At 39.5% G+C, this 25,095-nt stretch overlaps 1 protein-coding gene across 1 annotated transcript; it reads right to left on the reverse strand.

The window, feature by feature from the left end:
- Positions 1-6,780: 6,780 nt before the first annotated feature.
- On the reverse strand, positions 6,781-16,536 carry LOC115823819 (C-type lectin domain family 12 member B-like). The gene is made up of 5 exons (XM_030787841.1): positions 16,362-16,536; positions 15,531-15,794; positions 9,263-9,508; positions 8,982-9,124; positions 6,781-6,879 (listed from the first exon to the last, which is right to left on the reverse strand). Exons 1-5 carry the CDS (start codon positions 16,534-16,536, stop codon positions 6,781-6,783), a joined length of 927 nt encoding a protein of 308 aa, XP_030643701.1.
- Positions 16,537-25,095: the final 8,559 nt, after the last annotated feature.

Below are 25,095 nucleotides of genomic sequence, written 5' to 3' on the forward strand. Positions count from 1 at the left end.
CTGGTTCTACCATTCAGCATTAAGCGTCGCCAGTCTACTGATCACTGGTCGCACTTCACCATCACTGACTCCACCTCTTTGTGTTTTCTCATTGTGTTAGTTCCACTCCTTTCTAGTGAACCTGTTTAATGAACCTAACTGTCATTCTTTTTTGCGAAGTCTTAACTAAGACCTAGCACATTCTGTTTGGTAAAATGTTTCCTTTGTACCTGATCCCTATGTTTTTCTGCCACCTTGTTCTCGTTCAATAAAACAGACTTCCACACGCATCCACTCTCCTCGGGCTTCGTGAGATTAACAGAATCACCATATAAAGGAATTATGTAAGAAATTATTTTGCCAAAGCAATGCTGGGATAGGCTCAAGGACCCCCCATGACCCTAATTAGGATAAGCAGCTTAGATGATGAGTGAGTGAATGAGTGAGTGAGCGAGTGAGTGAGCGAGTGAGTGAATGAATGAGTGAGCGAGTGAGTGAGTGAATGAGCGAGAGAGTGAGTAAGTGAGTGAGTAAGTGAGTGAATGAGTAAGTGAATGAATAAGTGAGTGAGTGAATGAGTAAGTGAATGAATGAGTGAGTGAGTGAGTGAGTGAGTGAGTGAGTAAGTGAGTGAATGAGTAAGTGAATGAATAAGTGAGTGAGTGAATGAGTAAGTGAATGAATAAGTGAGTGAGTGAATGAGTAAGTGAATGAATAAGTGAGTGAGTGAGTGAGTGAGTGAGTAAGTGAGTGAATGAGTAAGTGAGTGAATGAGTGAGAGAGCTCTGAAGAGAAACCTATAGATGACTGATAATGTAAACTGCTAGATTTCAGCAAGGCTATATTTGAATTTATTTATTAACTATTTATTTTTATTTATCATTTTTTATCCTGATGATTCCCACTGAGACGAAAAAATCTCTTTAGCTGGGGAGTCCTAATTAAGAAGCGGTCAAAATACAGAAAGAACAAGTAAAGACAGTTAACATCAGCAAAACGAACACACAATCAAAGCATCTGAACATTTCACTGTTTCAAACTGGCACATGACTCAGAATTAAAGTCATAGCTCAAGATTTTAAAATCAGGAAGAGAAATAAAATCTTGTAATTTTTTAAAAGTTTATTGTAAACAATTCCAACTTTGTCTTCTAGTCAGATAGCAAGTAATTTACAATGACGTGGCTTCTCTGATGGGTGTCCAGTTTAAAGTGAAAAGTGGGTGATACAGTTAGGATCTGGAGAAACAGGTGGGTGGATGGTTGTGGGGTGTAGGTGAAAGGCTCAATTAAAGACCAAAATGAAAACCTGCCTGGTCTTCCTTGCTTCATAGAAGACATGTAAATGCTTTTTGACAGTACAGCACAGGAAACCACAGACCCCCCAGAACCTGACTGCTGATCTAGGAGCACGATGGTTCACCACAGTAAAAGTTTCCACCAGCAAGAGTTTAAAACGAAATCAACGCAAACTTCCACCAATGAGCCTCAAACTGCAAGTCCAGCTTAGACTGGGGTTCAGTGCCCCGTAACACATATATATTTGTTTTTAGACTGTTAGATAAATAACAAAATAAACAAACAAATGAAAAAAAAATGAAATAGTCAGTTCTGCATTTTTCATTAGAGATCTTGGGTTTGTTTTCATCTCTCAGGATTTAAGCACAGTTTGAAGAAGCGACAAACAAATGCATGACTCCAGAATGTGACCTGACAAACCGACAAAGTAAACCCTACATACACACTTATTAAATATATATTATACAAACCCTGCATGTCTGTCATTTCTGCTCACGGTCATATCACCATGTATCTCTCTGACTGATAGTGGTGTTACAGTTAATCTCTATATCTCTCTCTCTCTGTGTGTGTGTGTGTGTGTCTCTGACTGATAGTGGTGTTACAGTTAATCTCTATATCTCTGTGTGTGTGTCTGTGTGTGTGACAGCACAGCAAAAAATACTCTGACACAGCGTGGAAAAATGCCTGAATTTTAGCTATACCAAAATAAAATATGTATCATAGTCAAACACGTTATTTTTTTTACTAAGTCCAAAAGCATTTTAAATGCACTCTTTATATTGTGTGTTCAAAAACTAAATTAGACAGTGTGAAAACAGTCACATAAACAGAGTTGAATGTAATTAAAAATGATTTTGAGACGTGGGTGTGATCTTATCGTTAAATTACACTATGTAACACAGTTAAATTATACTATGTAACATGGTTAAATTACACTATGTAACACGGTTAAATTACACTATGTAACACGGTTTTGGTTCCTGGGTAGTGAGTGTTATTTCCTTATTGCTTGTGCCTAAAAAGTACAGACAACGGCTATTATTCCCTTCAAACTTTGCTTTTGTGACCTGGACAATGATATCTTGAAATGTACCTATTTCCAATGGGAAAACAGGTAAATTTGCACATTTTCATTCATATAAAGTCAGAAAAAAAACAGCATACGAGTCAAAATGAACATGTATTTAAAATTAAAGTCATACAAAAGTGACCACAAAAGATTGAGAAGTGAGTAGTTTTACGAGATTTACGATAATACTGTAAATCACCTTCACAAATCAGCCCCCAAACATGGTCGCCCATCATGGTCTCATTATACGCTCCTCGGTAGCGTTCAAAGTCCTGTATATGTTGGTGAAAGCGCATGTTGGTAAGTGTCAATATAACACATATACTTCTTTTCTTTTTAGACTGCTAGATTAAATAAATAAGTACATAAAGACAATCAATTTTGAATTTTTCATTAGAGATCTTGGGCTTGATTTCATATCTCGGGATTTAGGCACAGGTTGAAGAAGTGACAAACAAATGAACGAACAAACAACTAAACAACAACAAAAACAGTTTATACACAACAACAACGACAACAAAAATCATTTTCAGACAGATTTTTTTTACGTACATCTCACCATATCTAAAATTGAAAATATGAAGCCATGGATGGAACAAAAAAAACGAATTGTGAAACAAGTCTAGAAGTAATACTCAGGTTTCAGATACAGGCATCTTTAGTTACCCAGATAAACCGGTGCCTTCTCACAGACCCACTTTAGCCCTTGGTTACATGGAAGATCATTCCAGCTCTTAAAAGAGTCTCCAGTCATGGTAGTCATCTCAGCACAGTTCTCCTGAATCTCTGTAATCCAGTACGCTCCGCCATTATTTGGTTCACCACTTCTCCAGTACCTAAAGTTACACACACACACAAACACACACACACACACACACACACACAATCAAACACACACAATGCTTCAACATCTGACATTCATTTATGTATGTATGTGTGTGTGTATGTATGTATGTATGTATGTATGTATGTGTGTATGTATGTATGTATGTGTGTATGTATGTATGTATGTATGTGTCAGAGGTGGTTCGTCCATTAATGAAAGGCAGGACCATCCTCCCTAAAATTTCAGAGAAAAATAAACTTCAAAGGGAAAAATAAATACAGATAAATTTAACAGACTGTAAAAATACTGATAATATTACTATTTTAACACTTCAAAGTAACAAAGACCGTCTCCCTATGTCAAAATACCAACAGCATCCCCTATCGCAGCTGAAAGATCGTCTCCCTATGTCAAAATACCGACAGCATCCCCTACCGCAATTGAAAGTTACTGTACGGAGGTCCGACCTCCCCTTACCTCAGAGGCTCGTGAGTCCGGGCTTTTAACATGGGGGTGAATGGCAGTAAGGGAGGACAAACCTCCCTTACTGCAGAGGCCCTGGCTTTAGCCTATGTATATGTATGTGTGTATGTAAATAGATAGATAGATAGATAGATAGATAGATAGATAGATAGATAGATAGATATACACACACACATATACAGTAGGCGATTTGCAGGGGAATGAGGTGGGTTGCCATCTTCATTGTTAGCAAAATGACCAAAATGCATCCTCCTTGTTAACCTGCCATCCCCCTATATACTCTATAGAGTAGTGACATGGACCATTGGGCCATCTCCCATGTTGGCCATTGGACCATCCCCCCTGTTAAAAAATAGCAAAATCACCAACTGTGTGTGCATGAGTAACAAGTTAAATCTATCACTCGAGACAGAAGACTTGAAAAGTCTGACTCACTAATGGTTGAACGGTTTGGTGGAATGGTTGAATGTCTTTGTCACTTGCCTGTATTTCAACGTTTCTGTCATTTCTTTGTGTAATGTTTATTTCATTGGTTCGCTGTTTTAACTTAAACAATGCTCTGTCTGACTCCATTCCATTCTGAGGGAGAGACGCAGACCAACCGAAAGCTGTGCGCGTTCTCGGGCAGACAAAAAGGGGAACGCCTGAGAACGCAAGTCGCGTCTTCTCCCTCCGTTCACAATTTTCCCCTGTTTTAACAGATTTGCATTATTGTAATAATAATATTACTCCTCCATATATTATAATATAATAAGTAACTGAATCAGTTTCATTTTTGTGTATAAAAATTTAGTGATCAATAGTAGTTAATGTAACCGTTATTGTCCAGTGCTAGCGAGCAAGGTCATATGATTGTAACAGCTGATCAATGTAAATACACTAGATTACTTTCTTTTTTTATGTTTTTTTTAATGATTAATGTATATTTTGTGTGTTTATACTTGCTCTATATAGATGGCTACTTGAATATTTGAATTTGTAAAATAACTAATATCTGTAAAACAACTAGTTTTTGTAATAGTGTAAGGAGTAGACGCATCCTGTGATATGTGTGTAAGTTTCTATGGCAACGGGCCTGCTACTTTGACAGTTGGGTAGACTTTACAGCAGCCCTACCGGTGAAACCTCCGTTTTGTTTCAATGTTGAGATGTTTTGTGTATAATGAAATGCCAATAATCTGTGTATGTACTGTCTTGTAAATAGTAAGTTAATATGGAGACGTAATGCAGGCTATATCTATGTATATACTATATAAAGACACGCACACGTATGTAGCCTGTGCATGTGTGCGCGTGTGTGTGTCCAACGAAATGTTGGAACGTGCGACGTTTTTTATATACACTGTATATACTGCTTCTCTCTCTCTCTCTCTCTCTCTCTCTCTCTCTCTGAAACTCTGTGGCGCTTTAATGAATGTCCTTGTTTACACAATCGGAGTAACAGACAGAATATTAACGACCAGGAACACGAAGGACAAACAAAATAACAAGTACAGGTAACAAATATCGCTCAGTAATCACTAGAGGGAGCAAAAACTTCGCAACGAAACAGAGAAACAATGGGGTTTATAAAGAGAGGAGAATCAGGGATAACAAGGTGAACACAGGTGAAAAAGATAATGACTGAACAAGCCGATAATTCATAAACCGGCGATTCCGATCGCTGAATGGTTGGAGTCGGTGTAGGAGGAGACGAAGTTGTGTGTTTGTGTGTGTGTGTGCAGGTGCGGGTACGGGCGCGCGCTCGCTCGCACACACTGTCTGGCCAAAAAAAGTCGCACACTTACCGGTCTCTAACAAACCGTACGTTGGAAACAGTGGGACTGAAGAAAAGTTACCGCATAACCTCATTTTAAACAACAAAAACAACCAAAACACAGCTATTGAGTTTTCCTGCCATTTACCATAAGCATGCAGTGTTTAAACTATACCCAGCTTCGTTTTGCACGCTCCCAACGATAGTATTTTCAAATGCGATAATTTAAGTGAAATATTTCGCATACGTAAGTATACGTAATTCTGACAAAAAAGGAAAAAAATCGATGATATCATTTTCTATTAAAGTTACACGCTTGAGGGTCATTCTTTTCGTAATTAGCTGCAATTTGGGGAGTCCAAGAGCTTCTTGGACGCCCAGTAACTAACAGCCGTTCCACTGTCGATTGTGACGTCAAATAGAATGAGCGAATATAAAGGCTCCAACTGCGGTCATTTAGCTCATTCAATTTTTTTCTTGCTTATTGCAAAATTGTGAACTACTCTACAACTTGAAAACTCTCAGGAATAGGAAGACTAGACATGGGTCAAACTCATAGCGAGCGACTAGCTTCCAACCAACCACCTGTCACGGATGACAGAGACAGTGGAGATTCAAAAATGAAAAAGAAGAAGGGAAAGAAAGAACGCAATGTAAGCGTTTTCCTCACACTGGCCAGCATTTTATGCTGCTGCGGAGCAAGGACCAGAAGAGGCTCTGATCGTGTCTCCCGCCGAAACTCTAGACCTCCTTCGCCTGCCGCAGAAGCCAGCTCAAGGAACAGGAGCGTTGAAAGGATCAGTGAGGCCGAATTTACCGCGCTCTGGGAAACGACAACCACGGTCCAGGAAATATCCGTCCAGCCTGAGACACCCCCGAGAACACCGGACATAGTGCAGCCACTCTCTATGTCCCCGGAGAAGTGTAGGCCTGGTTCAGGGAGCTGGCAGCTGCCAGGGGTGCCCGTGTATGAGACAGAAGAGGCCAACGATGACACTCTGGAGGAACACGAGACCTTCTTCGATTACAGTTTTCCGAAAATTCGGTTCATAATTGAGGGTTCAGAAGGCTCAGACAATGACAGCACCTTTGAGGAACTGGAAGAGATGAGCGACATTGAGATCATCTACCTGGAGGATGAGCCAGAGGAAGAGAATGTACAGGGTGAAGAGCCAGAGCTGGATCAAGACCCAGTCCAAAGAGAAGATCTGAACCCTGAGCCTGTGGTGGACACAGAGCCTGTGGTGGAGACAGAGCCAACTATGGTCTAAGAGTCAGTCGGCAGTCAAGAGTCTCAGACACCCTCATCATCTTGGTCTGAGAACAGCGAGGATGAAGCTCATGCAATTACATCTGCATGAGCATGTTTACAAGAACTGAGCGAGAGCTGGATCAAGACCCAGTCCACAGAGAAGATCTGAACACTGAGTCAGTGGTGGACACAGAGCCTGAGATGGAGACAGAGCCTATGGTGGACACAGAGCCTGTGGTGGACACAGAGCCTGTGATGAAGACAGAGCCTGTGGTGGACACAGAGCCTGTGATGGAGACAGGGCCTAAGATGGACACAGAGCCTGTGGTGGACACAGAGCCTGTGGTGGACACAGAGCCTGTGATGGAGACAGAGCCTGTGATGGAGACAGAGCCTGTGGTGAAGACAGAGCCTGTGATGGAGACAGGGCCTAAGATGGACACAGAGGCTGAGAGGGACACAGAGCTTGTGATGAAGACAGAGCCTGTGTTGGGGACAGAGCCTGTGATGGACACGTGCTGAGATGGACACAGAGCCAAAAGTGGTCTAAGAGTCAGTCGGCAGTCAAGAGTCTCAGACACCCTCATCATCTTGGTCTGAGAACAGCGAGGATGAAGCTCATGCAATTACATCTGCATGAGCATGTTTACAAGAACTGAAATAAAAAATAACAACAACAATAATAACAACTGTTTGTGTTGTCGAATGATTCATCTGTCTGTCTTTTTTAAATGCACGAACATGAGAAACACCAGCTTCATCAGCACACGGTAGTCGAATCGAAGGAAAAGTACAAGATGTCATGAATAGTCACAACCTATGGACCCTTAAGCAGTTAAAAACAATCTAGTTGATATAAAGTAAACTAGAGTGCACCAAGCTTAGGTTAAATCTTTTCTCTGGGTAGCTGTGATTAGAATAAGCAAGAACAGCAACACTGCTGATATAGTGTGCACATGAATGTAACACACTCTTTTTTTGGTAAAGAAACAGGGATGAGGGCCATTTTAGTTTAACTAACTGAATTTCATCCACTGTGCATCTTTTATGCTTTTACGTGGTCTTTATGCTTTTGTATGGTAAGGCGCCGTCAAGATGGCTGTCGTTCTCTGAGCTCTTCCTTAAATTGAACGTTTTTGTTCATTTATTCACACTATTTTATGCAAGAACACTAGAATTTTGAACATTATGATCACCTACGATAGGGCGACTTTGATCAACATCAGATCTACAACTGATACCCATTTTATAGCCAGTTTAGATTGAAATGGGTTAGCCTACCTGCTACACCTTGTAAACGGAGCCGGAGAAGGAAGCGAGGCAAAAGCGCTGGAGCACTGGTCAGGCAGAGACAACAGAGGCAACGAAAAAACCGTCGCCCTCTTCGAAGTATCCTTCTAACGAATAATGTTCGTCGTAATGAACATCATAATGTGTAGACTAATATGACTATGTATATAGCTAGTAGTGACATTTTTCCCATTAGTGTACTTTCACGCCCACGTAGCTCATTTCGGTCTAGAGTCAAACAGACCATATTTCGTAGCAATTTAGTTCCAATTCAACCGACTCCCTCCTCCGATATGATTACTGTAAGCCCGGTTACGCTGAAGTTAGGTTTTATCAATATCAGATGGCCGGTAAGTTTCAGATTTGTCCGGTAAATATGTATATAAATATATGTATAACGCACACACACAGTATACACATACATGCATGTATCAGCACTTTATAAATTATTTATATTAACAGTTTACATTATACAAATGATTGGTTTGATGTTGCCATCTTATGTTATAAGATAGATCTATCACTTAGCTGTGTTCTCTTACTCAGTGTGCAGTGGTGTTCCATCCACCCATTTCCATTCTCCCTCTGTGTCCTCATCAGTTAGACCAATCCAAAACTTCACCCTCAGTGAATATCGAAACCACTGGTGTTGAAGCAAAAATACAAACTTTAAAGTTTCTGTGCATTGGAAGCAAGTAAAGCATAATAAAGAGTAAAAGCTGCTTCAAAAGTCACAATTTTCTTTCATTTATTCTCACCAACACTCCTTTATGCCACTGACTGAAATACTCTTTGCTTGACTAAGCCCAGCATCCTGTAAAGTTTACTGATGCTTTCCCCATTCCAAACACAAGGGGGCGCTCTGTACATAAGTTTAACTCAAATTAAGCTATATTTCAGCAGTTCATAAGGGGCCAGTTAAGACCACATATCTTCCAGTAATGGACAGAAATGTATTCATTTTAACACATCTCACAGTTTCCGTTTTTCGCTAATACTATTTCAGCTCCACCATCATTATTTTACCTGTTCCTCTCTGCTGTTTATAATGACCAGATCTCCTCCTTTTCCTCTGCAGTCCTGTCTGCTCTGCTCCCAGTTTGTTGTCACAGTGGAAACGTAGTAACAGCTACACTGAAATCTTCTCCATCCGTCAGGGCAGGTTCCTACTGATAAGCCAGATGAGTCAGCACCTTCCCCTTTGTTTTATTATCATACCGCTAAATGTTAAAATCTCATAACCCTTGACATTTCATATATTTATAAACTTCATATTAATCAGAGTTATGAATCTTATGGATACTAACCTTGTGTAGAAAGCTTCCTCTGAAGTTCATCTCTCTCCAGTCTCAGGATGTTGTAACTGGTTTCTAATTGGTCTCTTTCTTTGGAAAGAGTGGTGAGACTGGTTAGAAGCCTGTTAGAGTTGTTTTGCAACTGGTCCCTTTCCTGAGTGAGATTGCTATAGCTGGCCTGTAACTGGTCTAACTCCGCAGTCACATTGGTGTAACTGGTCCTCAACTTGTCTCTCTCTTTGGCAAGTTTCACACACACTCCTATTGTGACAGCCAGCAAGAGAACACACAGAAGCCCCAGGAACAGTGTCACAAATCCTCCTGAAAGTACCTGTTTCTTCTCTACTTTAACACCTGTGGAAATTAGAACAGGAACATATTTAGACCCAAAACCACTGCAGTTCTTTTTCTGTTTGCAGTACATTTTGTTAGAAAAAAATAATCCTTTCTTAATGTTCTTTCAGGGCAAGAACACTTTGTTTATTAAATTCCTTGGATGTAACATTATCATCTCATGCTTATTCCTATTTATTCATGCTTATTCACACGTATTCATATTTTTGCTTTACCATCTCGGTACAGAAATGGTACAAAAAATATGGTATTCCTGTCCAAATCAAACACAGCTGATGATCTAAGAGTGGTGCAGATTTGTCAAAGTTGAGGCTGTGAAAGATCTTAAATGGAGTGTTCTGTGTGTGTGTGTGTGTGTGTGTGTGTGTGTGAGTGTGTGTGTGTGTGTGTGTGTGCATACATGTATTAATGTTTTCTTACCTGATTCTTGTGTGTGAGTTTTCAGAGGACCTTGTGTTTCTGTGTTCAGGTAGAAAGTCTCATAAATTGCGTCTGGATCATCGGTGAGCTCAGTATCCTCTGTGTTCATGTACATGCAGTCAGAGTCCGTGTCTGTCTCAATGTCCTCCATCATCCTTTGTGTGAGAACAAAATGACAGTGTTTCAGATCTGGAGTCCACGCGTTTTCACATATTGTGTTTTTTCTCTCTCTCTTTCTGACTCTCCTTCTAATACAGCCACGGAGTGAAGTTTTGTTTCCCCTTTTTAGGACACGAAACTAAAACGTGTCCTTTTGAGCTGTTTGAAAAGATATGTCTCCCACCACATAGTATTTTTCCTAAAATGCTGAAACGCTTTCCATCAAAAACCCTGTATGACCCCTATAGCATCAGGTTCACCTGTCTGTGTGTGTATCACTACTGTCATACTTATTATCAGGTTCACCTGTCTGTGTGTATATCACTACTGTCATACTTATTATCAAGTTCACCTGTCTGTGTGTATATCACTACTGTCATACTTATTATCAGGTTCACCTGTCTGTGTGTATATCACTACTGTCATACTTATTATAGCTATGATGGTTTGTCTCATTTATCACAAATATGAGATGGTCGTTATGCAACAGACAAATATGTTGTTGATATAATTATTCAGGCAGGTGAGAAGGCATTACAAAGCACTGGGTTAATGAAAAGCCATGCTGAAAAGAAGACTCTGAAGGTGGTACAGATATTAATATGAGATTTAGATTTAGGTTCAAAAGTCAGATCGCCCTGATCTTTTGCATTACCAAAAGTGTTGACCACTGTTTATGTTATTACTAACAGCCTTTTATGGGCAATCAGAATCTCAGATCTCAGATTATTACCGTTTCTCTACTCTGACAAACTGCTATGTCTTTGGGGTTTTTTCTGTATAATAACGTAATGTTCACCATTCAGAGTATCTCCATGTTGTCTTGGGTTATTTTTGGTTACTCCAGAGACCTGTCTCCCACCTTTTTGACCAAAGTCACTCCAAAATGACTGAGTGGTGCCGGGTGTATCTACCGTATAGACTTCAGATCCAGCTGTCAGTCAAGACATCCTCACTGTCAGAGGGTGCCTTTTATAATGGAAAAATAACTTCATTGTAGGACATTGCCTCAATGAAATTTCGAAATGAAACACCATGCTCTCTTTACTTATGAATTTCTTTTTAAAATTGGCTACATGGAAACATTTTTAATATCAGGGAACTCTATAGATCAATGGTGACACGTGTCATTTTAACTTAAAATTTTTTTTATTAATGTTATTATTACTCTCATTTTCTCATTCTCTTTTTTACTACATTGTAGATTGCAAGAAAAAAAATCTAAATAAATATACAAAGAATACAACATTCAGCTTTTTCAGCTGTCATGGTTTTTAACACAGTGAATCTATGGGTCAACAGGAAGGAACTAAGTCAAGACCATTTGTGGTGCAGTGGCTAATTATGATCATGGCCTGGTGTCTATGTCTGGTGAGACTGACAGAATTTGCATCTTTGTTAATTTTCCCTCTCACATAATCTTATTAAGTTTGATATCATTGTCAGGACATCTCAATGTACTTTCCATGAGTTTGTTAGCTCCAGTGCTAATACACCCGAGCTAGCTTTCCGTTTTGGCGTTTTGAATCAGAATGCTGGGGAAGCTACTTTTGTTTTCTGCTAAATAAAACTATGGAAGCTGACAGATAAAATGAAAGCAGAACATGAGTTGCGTCGAGATATTCGGAACGGAAAAGATTGTTGGATGAGGAACATGCTAGCATTTCAAACAAAAATGTTGCAGTTAAAATGTGAATATTAATATAAGAATGTGTATCGACACTAATGTGAGTGACTAGTATTGTGTGTGCTTATTTATGGCGCGTGAACATTCTCCTTATGACTTTATGATTGTGACAGTTTTTTGTTTTTTGTTTTGTTTGTTTGTTTGTTTCAAAAAGCTCAAGTGATAAACCATTTCAGTAAGATAGCCTACTGCTGATTGACTTTAGCCATCAAATCCAACACTGTTAAAAATGTCATCAATATTTATTCATTTTCTCCCGTCTTTCTTTTGAAACTAAACAGTGGAAGTGAGTCACTCTGGACATGAATGCAGAGTCTTGATGCCTTGATGGTTAAACACTTGGTTAAACACCTTCAAAAGTTAATCTTACTCTCATATGGAACATTGTATACTAATACATCAACATTAATAATGTAAGAAGTTTCATTTGTACAGAGTGAATTTTAGATAATAAACTTTCATTTTCTCTGGATTAATATATTAGCATGTGAGAGAGGAAGAGAGAGAGAGAGAGAGAGAGAGAGAGAACCCTTAATGTTTCAAATTTGTTGGCTTTAGGCAATGTCCTTAGTCAGTTAGACAACGAGGAATTTTCTCACAAATCCACTTTTTTGCAGTATAACATGCAGAGTCCCTCCAACTATTAAACTGATTAAAGCTTCTGTAATACAACTCAACACAGTCCTCATCATAATAACTGCGATAGCTATTAGAATGTGTTCGACCATTATTTGGTTCACCAGGCGTCCAGTACCTGAAACAAAGAGGAAAAATAAAATTAATCTGAACCTTCAAAAAGAGAACAGTACAACCTCAGGGGAAGATAACGTACAATGAATTTGTTAAGTAACAAGCAAACCAGAGCCCTTCACATAGTATAACACAAAGAAACATCACCATATATCACTTTTCTTTTATGCTATAATAGGCTTCTTATTAAGACTGCAAGACTCTTATTAAGACACTTTCTCTGTCTTTTGATGTCAGTAATACATCTGCAGAACTGTTCCATGTGTTTTGTTTTTTTAAAATAAATCTGAAACAGTTTTGCAAATGTATCACTGATTGAGAATCACCAACAAAAACTATCCTGTATAGGGGATCTGTTTAGCTACACAAAGTTATCACATCATCAGTGGTGGAATGTAACAAAGTACAAGTACTTCGTTACTGTACTTAAGTACATTTTTCATGTATCTGTACTTTACTTAAGTAGATTTAGTTGTGGGTACTTTTGACTTTTACTCCACTACATTTTACAGCAAATATCTATACTTTCTACTCCACTACATTTCTACAATGCATTGCGTTACACGTTACAGTCACATTGCGTTTTTTTGTTTGTTTGTTAGTTTTAAAGTAATCAATGGCAAGAGGGGAATTGGTCCACTGAACCAATCAAAGCGGGCAGGTAATGTTAGACCCTCCTTCAACACGAGCGGGGCGCGCCCGCAGCAGCAGCATCAGCAGCCGCAAACCGGTGATAAAACACCCAAAATGGATTCGGGAGAGGCCACCACAGAGATTCATGCGCAACCCATGGCCTTATTTAAAAGAGTCGTTTGAGATAACCGGCTCTAAAAATGATTCATGGAGATTCCGGTGCCATCTTTGTCTCCCTTGAAAACACAAGATACTAGCTTTCAAAAATTACCCGTCAAATTTGAAGAAACATATTGAAACATAAGTTGTTTACCTGCTACCTGACGTTTGTATGTTAAATTAATTTAGGTTAGTGAAGTCTTATGTAACCTTAGCTAGCCTCTTGTTCAAATGCACCACTAGCAACAAGTAAACATGATTAAATTATTATAATTTAGCGTTAACTGGCAAATAACACATGCATGTTGCTAACACAATGTAGTCTTGGTCCTGGGTGTTTGCTTGGATGCTAGATCCCGGGAACAGCAGTGGTTATGTCGCTTGTGTGGCTAGGGGCTCTTTAGCCCTGTGCTCCTTCAGAGTTAAGGTTTAAAATTAGTTGGTATTATAGAATGACAGGATTAACATCGTAGTAATTACTTTAAAGATACCTTTGTCTTAATTACACTAAAATGGAATTTAAAAGTCAGACTATCAACCCTACTTGGCATGCTTATATTGAGCCAAACCAAATTTAAGAACAGTCTGGCAAAAGTATAAATTTTGTAATAGATAATATGTTGAAATCCTGTGCTACGATCAGTGCCTATTCCTTTGTTAGGTGTGTTTAATGCCCCTTTTTTCAGGCAGACAACTTTGACTTGAATGTGTTTACTGCAGTCAATATAACACAATGGTTTTGCATTGTGTTATATTGTGTTTGGTTTTATTTACAGCTAAATAAAAACTTATAATCAGTCCTCTTTCTTATTTTGCTTAATGGCATTTAACTCTGCAGGTCACCCCTGAAATTCTGATTCACAGAATCGTAAGTCCAAGTGTGAACTGTGTCACAGGTGGTAAACACAATAAAAACAATAACCTTTCAAATAATTGATAAGAGGTTGTTTGCCAGTGTTATCAGTAGCATCATCTGAAGCATTGTTAATTAAAATGGCACAGCCCATACTACTGATGTATTAAACAAAATATACATACAGTAGGCACGCTTAATGATATTGTAGACCATTGCATTAGGGAATACATTCAGCAAGTACTTTTACTTTTAATACTTTATGTACATTTAAAAGCAGGTACTTACTTAATTTTACTCAAGTAAAAAGGTTAATGTGGTACTTTTACTTTTACTAGAGTACATTTTTGTCTGTTTATTTGTACTTTTACTTAAGTACAGTGTTTGAGTACTTCCTCCACCACTGCACATCATTATAACATCGTTTTTCATTATCATGTATCATTTGTCTTTTACGCTATAACAGACTTCTTATTAAGACTGCAAGACTCTTATAAAGAAATTTTCTCTGTCTTTTAATGTCAGTAATACATCTGCAAAACTGCTCCGTGCCTTTTTTCAATAAACCCAAAAAAAGTTTGGCAAACATATCACTAATATTAAAAGTCTGAGAATCATTCCTTAAAAACTTTCCTGTATAGGGGATGTGTTAAGTTAAAGTGTGGTTGTGATCAGTTTTTACCCATTATTCAGCTGTGTTCCATCCACCCATTTCCACCATCCCTCTGAGCTGCTGTCAGTCAGACCAATCCAGAAACTGCCCCGCAGTCCATGTATAAAACTCTGGAGGCAGAAACAAGGTGTGTCTAATCATTACGTCAAAAAAAAAACCTCACTATTCTGTTATATTTCTCTCTCTCTCTTACGAGCATACACACACACACACACACACACACCTGTTCCTCTCTGCTGTTGATAATGACCAGGTCTGCTCCTCTCTCTCTGCAGACCTGTCTGCTCTGCTCCCAGCTTCTTGTCGTGGTGGAAATGTAGTAACAGCTGGATCCAAATTTCCTCCAGCCATCAGGACAAATTCCCTCTGGATGGACAGAGCAAGTACAGTTACAGCGTATTTGTGCAAATAAAGTTGTGTTCTGTTCATGTTGGGGTTTTTGGACATATTTTTGATGTTTCTGAAAGAGCATTAAAGAGCATAATCCTTGCAGTTGATTATTACAAATTGACTTAAATCGACCAGAGACACTCACCCATTCCAGAAAGTTTTCTCTGAAGGTTGTTCCTCTCCATGGTTATGTTATTTAAACTGGACTGCAACTGGTCTCTCTTCATAGTCACATTGTCCATTCTGGTTTGTAACTGGTCTCTCTCCATAGTCACGTTGTCCATACTGGTTTGTAACTGGTCCCTCTCTTTGGTTAGGAGATCATAACGGGTCTGGAGGTAAACTGTGTCTGCATTGTGCTTTACATACATCCCTACAATGGTGGCCAGAAAGACAACACACAGTAGCCCCAGACACACAACAGCCAACCTGTGAGGAGGTCCCTGCTTCTCCTTCACTTGAACACCTGTGAACATGAGAAAGGGAACTGGGTTAGACCTTAAAAAAGTCATTTAACTGACTGACTGACTGACTGACTGACACATACTCGTCTGCTGCAGTTTCTGCTGTGTTGGGGAAAATTAACATGAAACCACATGAAAGTGACAACACAGCAGTCCTGTCTCCATTCTTCTTTCAAACTTCCTAAAATCCCAAGATGGTTTTAAAATCCCAAGATGGTTTTAAAGCGCAAGAGATCAAGACATAAAAACAAAATAGCTTAAACTACCTAAACACATTGATCATAAATCATCATAAAGAACATATAAACCATATAACCATATAAAATTATAGCTAAAATATTAGTATACTCAAATATACATACTGTTACTTTATAGCATGTGTGTGTGTGTGTGTGTGTGTGTGTCTACTTGTATATTACAGATATACAAATTTTTAACATGAAATGAGCCATTTTGGTGATTCAGCTGAACTTTTAATTCACTAACAATACATTTAATGATTGTATGTTTGAATTTTGAGTGTTTTGGTGTAAGCGTGTGAGTGTGTTAATGTTTGAGCATACTCATACCTGGTCCCCGCATATCAGTGTTCAGGGGTTCTAGCTTGTCTATGTTCAGTTGTCCTTGTTTTTCTGTGTCCAGGTAAAAAGTCTCGTAAATTCCAGACTGATCATCGCTGATTTCAGGATCCTCTGTGTTGAGATAGATGTTCTCAGAGACGGTATCTTTCTGCGTGTCCTCCATGATCATGATATGAAATGTGAAACTATCATATGTTGTCTTGCTTTTGAATCTTGTGATTTACATCTCTGGCGTTCCTGTCAATACTGTCACAACAACGTGAGCCGTTGGCTGTGTGTATGTTTTATGGTATGAGAATAGTTTTGGTTCCTTTTTTTTTTTTAACTGAGATGATGCAGCAATATTGAATATTAAAAACGTAATCATCAGTGTTGTGGAGTAGTGAACTACATGTCATTAAGCTAGTAGTTTAATTAAATTTTGCAGTAGCTTGCTGGTAGTTCTGCTACATTCATATTAGCATAGTGATGCAAGTGGTTAAATGACTTAACTACACTATAAATGACCTTTTTTTGTCATTTATAGTGTAGTTAACTACTGAAACTACAAACAGTTTTGAGCCCTGAAAAGCTGACACTTCTTGCTCTCTCCCATGAATAGGGGGTATTTTATTTTTTTTGGTTTATGTATGACCTGTGAACAAGAGGGCACTTTTAGCAATGAACTCAGATGAGTGGCATTTTTTGCTGGCATGTGACTTATATTTTGTTATAATTTCATATCACATGTACACTGTCAATCTGATCATTTTCTCACAAAGTAGTTTGAACTATTTTTACCAAGTAGCGTTAGTTTACCAAACTAGACCTCTCCCTAGGGTGGCTTTACTATAGTTGTACTTCCTCAAATGTGAAGTAATTAGTGGCTTGCAAAGCTATGCTTTCAAAGTAGCCTCATCAGCACTGGTAATACTGGAATGGGGAATTATCAAACTGAATCTTTTTTTGTCTCTGAGGGAAACAGTAATTTTTGCGAGTCGTGTATTGAAGGTTTAAACAATAACAGCTAACAGCTATTTGTGCTGTAATACATTTGTGCACGAAAAACATTTCCTCAGCAGACAGATAATAAGAATGGACTTGTGGGTCAAAACACAAAAGAAGACATGTCCATGTTTCTCTTTTCTGGTTGTGGGCAGTCACTAACTGTCCTTTCAAGCATTGTTACACAGTGTAGTGCTGGCCTCCAAACTAACTGCTTCACTCACTTCTATAAGGCTGCACACACTGGCTGTGTCATGTTTCAGCCACTTGTTCTGTATGTAGTGCACTAACAGGTGATGCAGATATTTTCAGATGTGTCTCAATGTAAACACTGCAGTGCAAGTTTTTCCCTTTGAAATGTCTCAAAACACACCTCAGATGTTAGGGGACAAATTTATGTTCTTGAATCATTAAATCAAACAGCATGCGGTGGAGAGTACAGGAACCTAAAACCCGAGCCACTGAGCAGTGCTCTGGTGGCCTGAAAGAGTCAGGTACAGCTGCTGCTGGAAAGTTTACAGAAAAAGACAATAGAATGACAACAGGGATGGAATCACACATCTGAAGGTGTGAACATGACAAAATGTGAAATTGTTTAATATACATTAGAAATACATTTTGATTCTGAAAAACAATGAATCAAATATTCACCCCTGTTATTTTAAATGACACATGAGCCATAACAGATGACCGCGTGGAAATTAATAAAAGATCCGTTTCAGTGGTCTGTGTTACTTAGGCTGTATTCATAGGTATAAAGAGAGGTAAATAACTGAAAAGGCAGACTTTTATAGTCACGGCCAGTTTTTATCTTTGATGTCAGTTGATATAAATTGTTAATGACTGCTTTTTGTTTTGTTTTGTTTTGTTTTATTTTGTTTTTGTTTTGTTTCTTTCTGTCAAGGAGAAATCCTCCACTGTCCTTTCTGCACTGGCTTCCTCCCTGTACACCCTCTGTCCCCCCGTTACCAAACTGGCTTGTCTCTCTGCTCCCAGTCCCTGGTTGACTGATAGAGCCAAACTTACAGAAATACATTTTGATTCTGAAAAACAATGAATCAAATATTCACCCCTGTTATTTTAAATGACACATGAGCGATAACAGATGTACTTGGTCCACTTCTTTTCTCTCTTTACACTAGATCACTCGGTCAAGTTATCTCTGCCCAAGGTCTTTCTTACCACTGCTACGCTGATAGCACACAGTTGTTCTTCTCTTTCTCCCCCTCCAACTCCCAGGTCCAGCCATGCATTGCAGCCTGCTTAGCCACCATCGCCTCCTGGATGTCAGCTAACCATCTCAAGCTCAACCTGGAGAAAACAGAGCTTCTCTTTTTTCCTTCTAAGAGCTCCAAGTTCAAGACACTGGTGCTGGCTTACCAGGCCACAAGAGGCTCCACCCCATCCTACCTTCAGTCTCTGATAACTCCTTACATCCCAGCCAGAGCTGTCTGCTCTACCACCTCTGGTCAGCTGGTGGTCCCCTCACTTCGGCAACCTGGCAGCCGTTCTTCTGGACCATGCCTCTTCACTGCCATCGCTACGCGGTGGTGGAATGACCTTCCTCACTCAGTGAGGACTGGAGAATCTCTTGCCATCTTCCACAGGAAACTGATAACCCACCTTTCCAGAACCCACCTGTCCCCCACTGCCTATCCTCCCTTTCTATGTCACCAAAAAAAAAATCCAACTAACCTTGTCCCTGTTTCACAGGTCTTGTTTAATTATCGTTTATTGTCACAGAATTCCAGGAGTGTGATACTGAGGGTAATTATCTACAGCCTTATTGTGATCTTTGCTTACGGGGCAATGTGATCTGATTGATGCACTTATTGTAAGTCGGTTAAAAGTGTCTGCTAAATGCCAAATTGTAAATTGTTTTGTTTTGTTTTTTACAAATAAGTCGACACAACAGGATCATTTTGGCACTTGACATCAAAGTTAAGCATACTGATAATCTTTTACAGGTTATCTGGTTTCGTAGAAGCAGACCAACAGACCTGGGTCCACTAGGTATACCTACACCCACCAGAATCCTCATGGGAGTGCATCGCCCTCAAAGCTTTCCACTACAGCCTGCTACCACTGTCAGTCCAGCAGCAGTTCAGCCTGAGATGCCCTGTGACCATGAACTAGGCACTCTGGCTGGAAAAGTTGAGGCAGTCCTACAAGACGGCATGCCCCAAAGTACCTTCCCAGATAACCTGACCATGCAGTCTGAGCCAGCAGCTCCAAACCACCATTCCAATGCAGCATCCGCAGGAAGACAGTCCATCAGACCAGAGGCCGGGTCCAAGCCTCAGGGGCTTCTGAAAATCAGCAGGAGCCAAGAGCCTGCAGGAGGTGTTCAAGGTGTCTGCAGGAGGTGCATTTTTAGTGACTGAAGTGACTATGGCTACGTTTACACTGCCTGGTAAAAGTGACCCAATTCCAAAATTTTACTCACATGCTGGAACAGATCGGATATGTATTATGAATGTGTAGACAGGAAAAAAGCATGTGGAATTGGATATTCTCAGATTCGTTTCAGGCCTCATTCGTATGTGGAAATAAATCTGATATCAATCGGATGTCTGCCAATGCGACTGTCATCTAAACGGACAGATCGGATATTCCTTGTCATTGCAATTCGCACATCATTGAGAATACAACTTTTTCGCATTTTAATGACGTATAACGTTACTTTCACGTGCACAAGTTAACCAGCAATCAGAAGGGATTGAGGCGGTTAATATTCCAAAATCTCTGGTGAAATAGAAGACGAAGGATCAGGCCAGATGACACCTGCCGAGGTCACCTGTCTTTTAAGCCTTTCGGAAAGCAAACGCTTGTGTGATTTCGTTTGCGTCTATTGCAGTGCGAGCTGGTTGTTTACTTCCGTTTCGGAAACCGAACCTTCTTGTACGTTGTTTATAGTGCTAAGCAAGTGTAAACACAGGTAGCGGATATGGGTCACTTCTAAAAGTAGATGTAAACTTGACAGACTTTTGCCCATTTTAATTCTGATCTGAAACTTTCTTTTTTTTAATCACATCGTTGACAACATCCCAGACAAGATGAGAGTTACACAAATAATTCCAGTTCCGACTAGTTTATTCAACTGTTGCAGTTTTTTAAAAATGTTTAACAAAAGAGGTGATTCTGGGAAAGGCGCAAGTTAAAGCAATTGCTTCATGACACGTTAGCTGGTTCTGACTGTACCCTGCTTCGTGGACCCAGAAATGAAATTTTTTTATGTAAGATACCATTCAGCAGACTTCACCTAACTGTTGTCTACTTTCACAAAATCGTATTCTTTATGAATTTTATAATTAATAATTAATAATTCTTTATTATTCTTATTATTCATTATTCATTCATTTGCGGTATTAGATTTGCTTCTCTCATCACAATTTGGGATTTTGATGGTCACCACGTTGAAACTACTCTACACAGTACAATACAAATGACTAGTGTAACTTAAATGGACCTGGTTTATATCCTATATGCAAATGATTTATGCTCCAACTATATTTTGTCCTGCAGCTTTCTGTTTATACTTAAAACATCCTCAGCAGTTGATTGCTGTAAATTAATAGAATTTATGGGAGTGGGGTTTTTTTTTTCATATCATTATGGAACTTTGAGATACTGGTTCAAACAAATCGCACAAAATGCTCTCAGATGGGAAATTACGTGGAAAAACATCAGCCTTAATAGTGTAAGAAGTTTCATTTTTAATAAATTTCCATTTCCTCTGCCGGAGAGAGGGAGAGAGAGAAAGAGAGAGAGAGAGAGAGAGAGGGTAGGAGAAAGAGATAATCATAGAATCTTTAATGCGTCTGTTTTAGGCTATGTCTTTAGTCAGTAAGACAACGAGGAATTTTCTCACAAATCCACTTTTTTGCAGCATAACATGCAGAGTCCCTCCAACTATTAAACTGATTAAAGCCATTGTAATACAACTCAACACAGTCCTCATCAGAATAATAATGATAGTTATAATAATGATGTGTTGGACTATTTGGCTCACCAAACATCCAGTACCTGAAACAAACAGATTAAATATTAAAATTATAAAATTCATCTGAACCCTCACAAAGAGAACAGCACAACCTATAATGTATGATAAATGTGTTAAGTGACAAACAAACCAGCCCATGGCATAATAAAACGCAAAGAAATATTGTCATATATCACTTTTCTTTTACGTTATAACAGCATATAATGTGAAGCTTGGACATTTTCTCCGCCAAACTGTTCCACGTCTTTTTTTTTTTTAAATAAATCTGAAACAGTTTTGCAAATGTATCACTGATAGTAAAAGTCTGAGAATCATTCATTAAAAACTTTCTTGTATGGGGGATGTGTTAAGTTAAAGTGTGGTTGTGATCAGTTTTTACCCAGTGTTCAGCTGTGTTCCATCCACCCATTTCCACTCTCCCTCTGAGCTGCTGTCAGTCAGACCAATCCAGAAACTGTCCCGCAGTCCATATATAAAACTCTGGAGGCAGAAACAAGGGAGAAGGCTTCATGTGTCTAATCATCACATCACTCTGAAAAAAACCCCACTATTCTGTTTTATCTCTCTCTGTCTCTCTCTCTCTCTCTTACGTGCATGCACACACACACACACACACACACACACACACCTGTTCCTCTCTGCTGTTGATAATGACCAGGTCTGCTCCTCTCTCTCTGCAGTCCTGTCTGCTCTGCTCCCAGCTTCTTGTCATGGTGGAAACATAGTAACAGCTGGATCCAAATTTCCTCCAGCCATCAGGACAAATTCCCTCTGGATGGACAGAGCAACTACAGTTACAGTGTATTTGTGCAAACAAGGTGAAGCTTTGGGTCAAGATTTTATATTGAAATTGGGGGGGGGAGTTTTGTCTGTTGTATTCTGTTTTTTTTCTATGTGTTTTCTGATATTTCGCAGAAGCAATAAAAGAGCACAATCATTGTGGTGAATCCATACTAATTCACTTTAACCGACTAGAGACACTCACTCATTCCGGACAGTTTTCTCTGAAGCTTGTCCCTCTCAGTGCTTACGTTGTTAAAACTGGACTGCAGTTGGTCTCTTTCCAAAGTCAGATTGTGCATACTGGTTTGTAAATGCCATCTCTCTGCATTGTGTTTTGCACATACTCCTATAATAGTTGTCAGCAGGACGACACACAGTAGCCCCAGACAACTTACGGGCCATCTATTACAGGCTGCTTGCCTCTCGTCCGTGTTCACACCTGCGAACATGAGAGAGGGAACAGGGTCAGACCTGAAAGAGGTCATTCGTCTGGGTTTTCACATACTTGTCTGTAGCAGTCTCCGCTGTGGTGGGGGAACTTTCCAACCACATGAAAGTCACAACACAGCAGTCCTGACTTGCCTTTCTTTCAAATTTCCCAAAACTGCGACGTGGTTATTTAATTGCGTTAAATCAGGGCCTAGGAAGTGTTTTAACTCCTAAAGTTGTAAACGCTATTATTTTTTTTAATTGTATTTTCATTGTAATGAGTGATACATTCTTGAAGTTTTTGATGTGTTTTTGAAAGTAACTGCAGTTCTTAAAAACGTCTTATAAAGATGCGAGTAAAAACATTTGAATAAATATAGCGTATAAATCTGGTATATAACTCCGGTTTCCTTCCATACTCCAAAGACATGCAAGTCAGGCGAACTGGAGATACTAAATTGCTCCTAGGTGTGAATGAGTGCTTGAATGTGTCTGTCTGTGTATCTGCCCTGCAATGGACCCATCCAGGGTGTTTCCCCGCCTTTCGCCCAGTGAACGCTGGGATAGTTTCCAGCACCCTCCACGACCCCTAATTAGGGGAAGCGGCTAAGATAATGAGTGAGTGAGTATAATGCTGTCTGCATGTACACCTATCCATACACGCTCGCTGGCCATGTCATTATTAGTAAACGGCAGTATCGTAGGTAAACCTTTCGGACGTACAGTCAGGGATTATGGCACCTGTTGTTTGTTAGCCATCCTCTAATCCCTCATCGCTGGTCAGTCTCTGACCACAAGACCACGGCTGACTGGATGTTTTTTAGCTGTACCACTCTCAACCCAGTGGTGACAGCGACATGTGTAGAAGTCCCACAAAGACTGCTGCGCCTGACACACTCCTGTCAGCGTGACGCCCGCTACCATACCGCCGCCGTGTCAGTGTCACGGCTGTGTCGAGAACGGTCTGTTGCCCAGGTAACACCCGGTCAACAGTGGTCCTGTGGTCAGAAACTGACCATGGATGAACAGGGTAGAGGGTGACTGATAAATTGTGTGCGGCAACAGATAGACTAGAGTCTATAACTCTCTATAACTCTGTAAGAGGGTAGTGTACCAATAAGTCAGCGTATCTAATAAAGTTAAATATATATTCACATAGATATGTAGACACACACACACACACACAGACCCACGTTAGCGAGTGAGAGCAAATGAGAGAGAGAGAGATACACACACAAATTTAATAGCTCATTTAATAGCAAATTCAGTTGAGCTCCTGATGAAATGTTACCCCTGATGATGGTGTATACATGTTGGCATGTTTTTGAACATCTTCTTACCTAGTCCTTCTTTTTCTGTCTTTGAGGATTCAGGTTGCTCCGTGTTCAGGTAAAAAGTCTCATAGATTTCATCCAGACCATCAGTGATTTCTTCTGTGTTGATGTAGACGACGTCGGCGTCTGTCTCCCTCTCGCCGTCCTGCATGATTCTGATTCGATACATGGGACTGTGATATACAGAGACTGACTTACATGTCAGTTGTCTAACATGTATCTCCACCACACCTGTTAGCACATCTATGACAAACCTATTGGCTGCGTGTCTGTTTTTGGAGCATTAGAACAAGAAGAAGAGGTTTTGGTTCCTGTTTACACTGAGATGAAACTCAGATGTCAGTGATACCGAACATTAAACACATATTTGTCTGTGATTACTTATATCTAGATATCTTTACACATCTTTCAAAAAAAAAGAAAAAAAAGATATAAACTGTGATAAATGCATGGAGTTAAGTCTGAGTCACTGATCAACTTCGCGAGAGGGGGGGGGGGGGGGGGGTGGGGGGGGGGGGGGGTTTGCAAAAGAAATACTAGAAAAGAAAACGGAAAACGGAAAACGGAAACATAACCTTCTGTTATAGGGCTACGGGGGCTATTAACAGAATAGAACCAACTAGAAGACATTATCAGTGCTATTTACCAGACAGTCTGGGTTTAACCAGTTTAAACCACTCATTAAATTGGACTTTAGATGGAAGACATCACGGGAACATGTAACTGATTTGAATCTTCTTGTTTCAAATAGATACACATAATAATGCTTTCAAAATTATTTGGCTTAGAAATTACATCCAAATAGTCAGTCTCTATGGAATATTTCTGCTTAACTCATTCACTCATTCTGTTTAAGTCATTAGACATTTCATATTCAAACACAGACAAACCTTGTTACGGCTAGTTATAATGCTCGATGGTCATTGGACTGGATTGTAATGGCTACTGTTTATGCTTTGTACATAGAAATCAATCGAATCAATCGAATTACATCAAGGCACTTAGCCTGGACTAAAGAAGCCCTCTGATGGTATGGAAACTAAGCAACCAACCATTCCCTAATATTCTTGGCAATACTACTACATAATGTATATCTACACATATTTATAAACATGTCAAACAGACACTGGTGTGTGTGTGTGTGTGTGTTTTCTTTCTTTTTCCTTTCAAGAACGATAAACTAAATCAA

The sequence above is a fragment of the Chanos chanos genome, chromosome 11, assembly GCF_902362185.1.
Source record: "Chanos chanos chromosome 11, fChaCha1.1, whole genome shotgun sequence".
Lineage (NCBI taxonomy): Eukaryota > Metazoa > Chordata > Actinopteri > Gonorynchiformes > Chanidae > Chanos > Chanos chanos.

Coding starts and splice junctions, on each gene's coding strand:
- LOC115823819 (XM_030787841.1), bottom strand. CDS start 16,536: ATGGAGGACACGCAGAAAGATACCGTCTCTGAGAACATCTATCTCAAC. Junction 9,125..9,262: donor GAGGAAGCTTTCTACACAAG/GTTAGTATCCAT, acceptor CTGGCTTATCAG/TAGGAACCTGCCCTGACGGA. Junction 6,880..8,981: donor TAAACAGCAGAGAGGAACAG/GTAAAATAATGA, acceptor TGTCCACCATAG/GCTCTGTCTCCATCTCAGGC.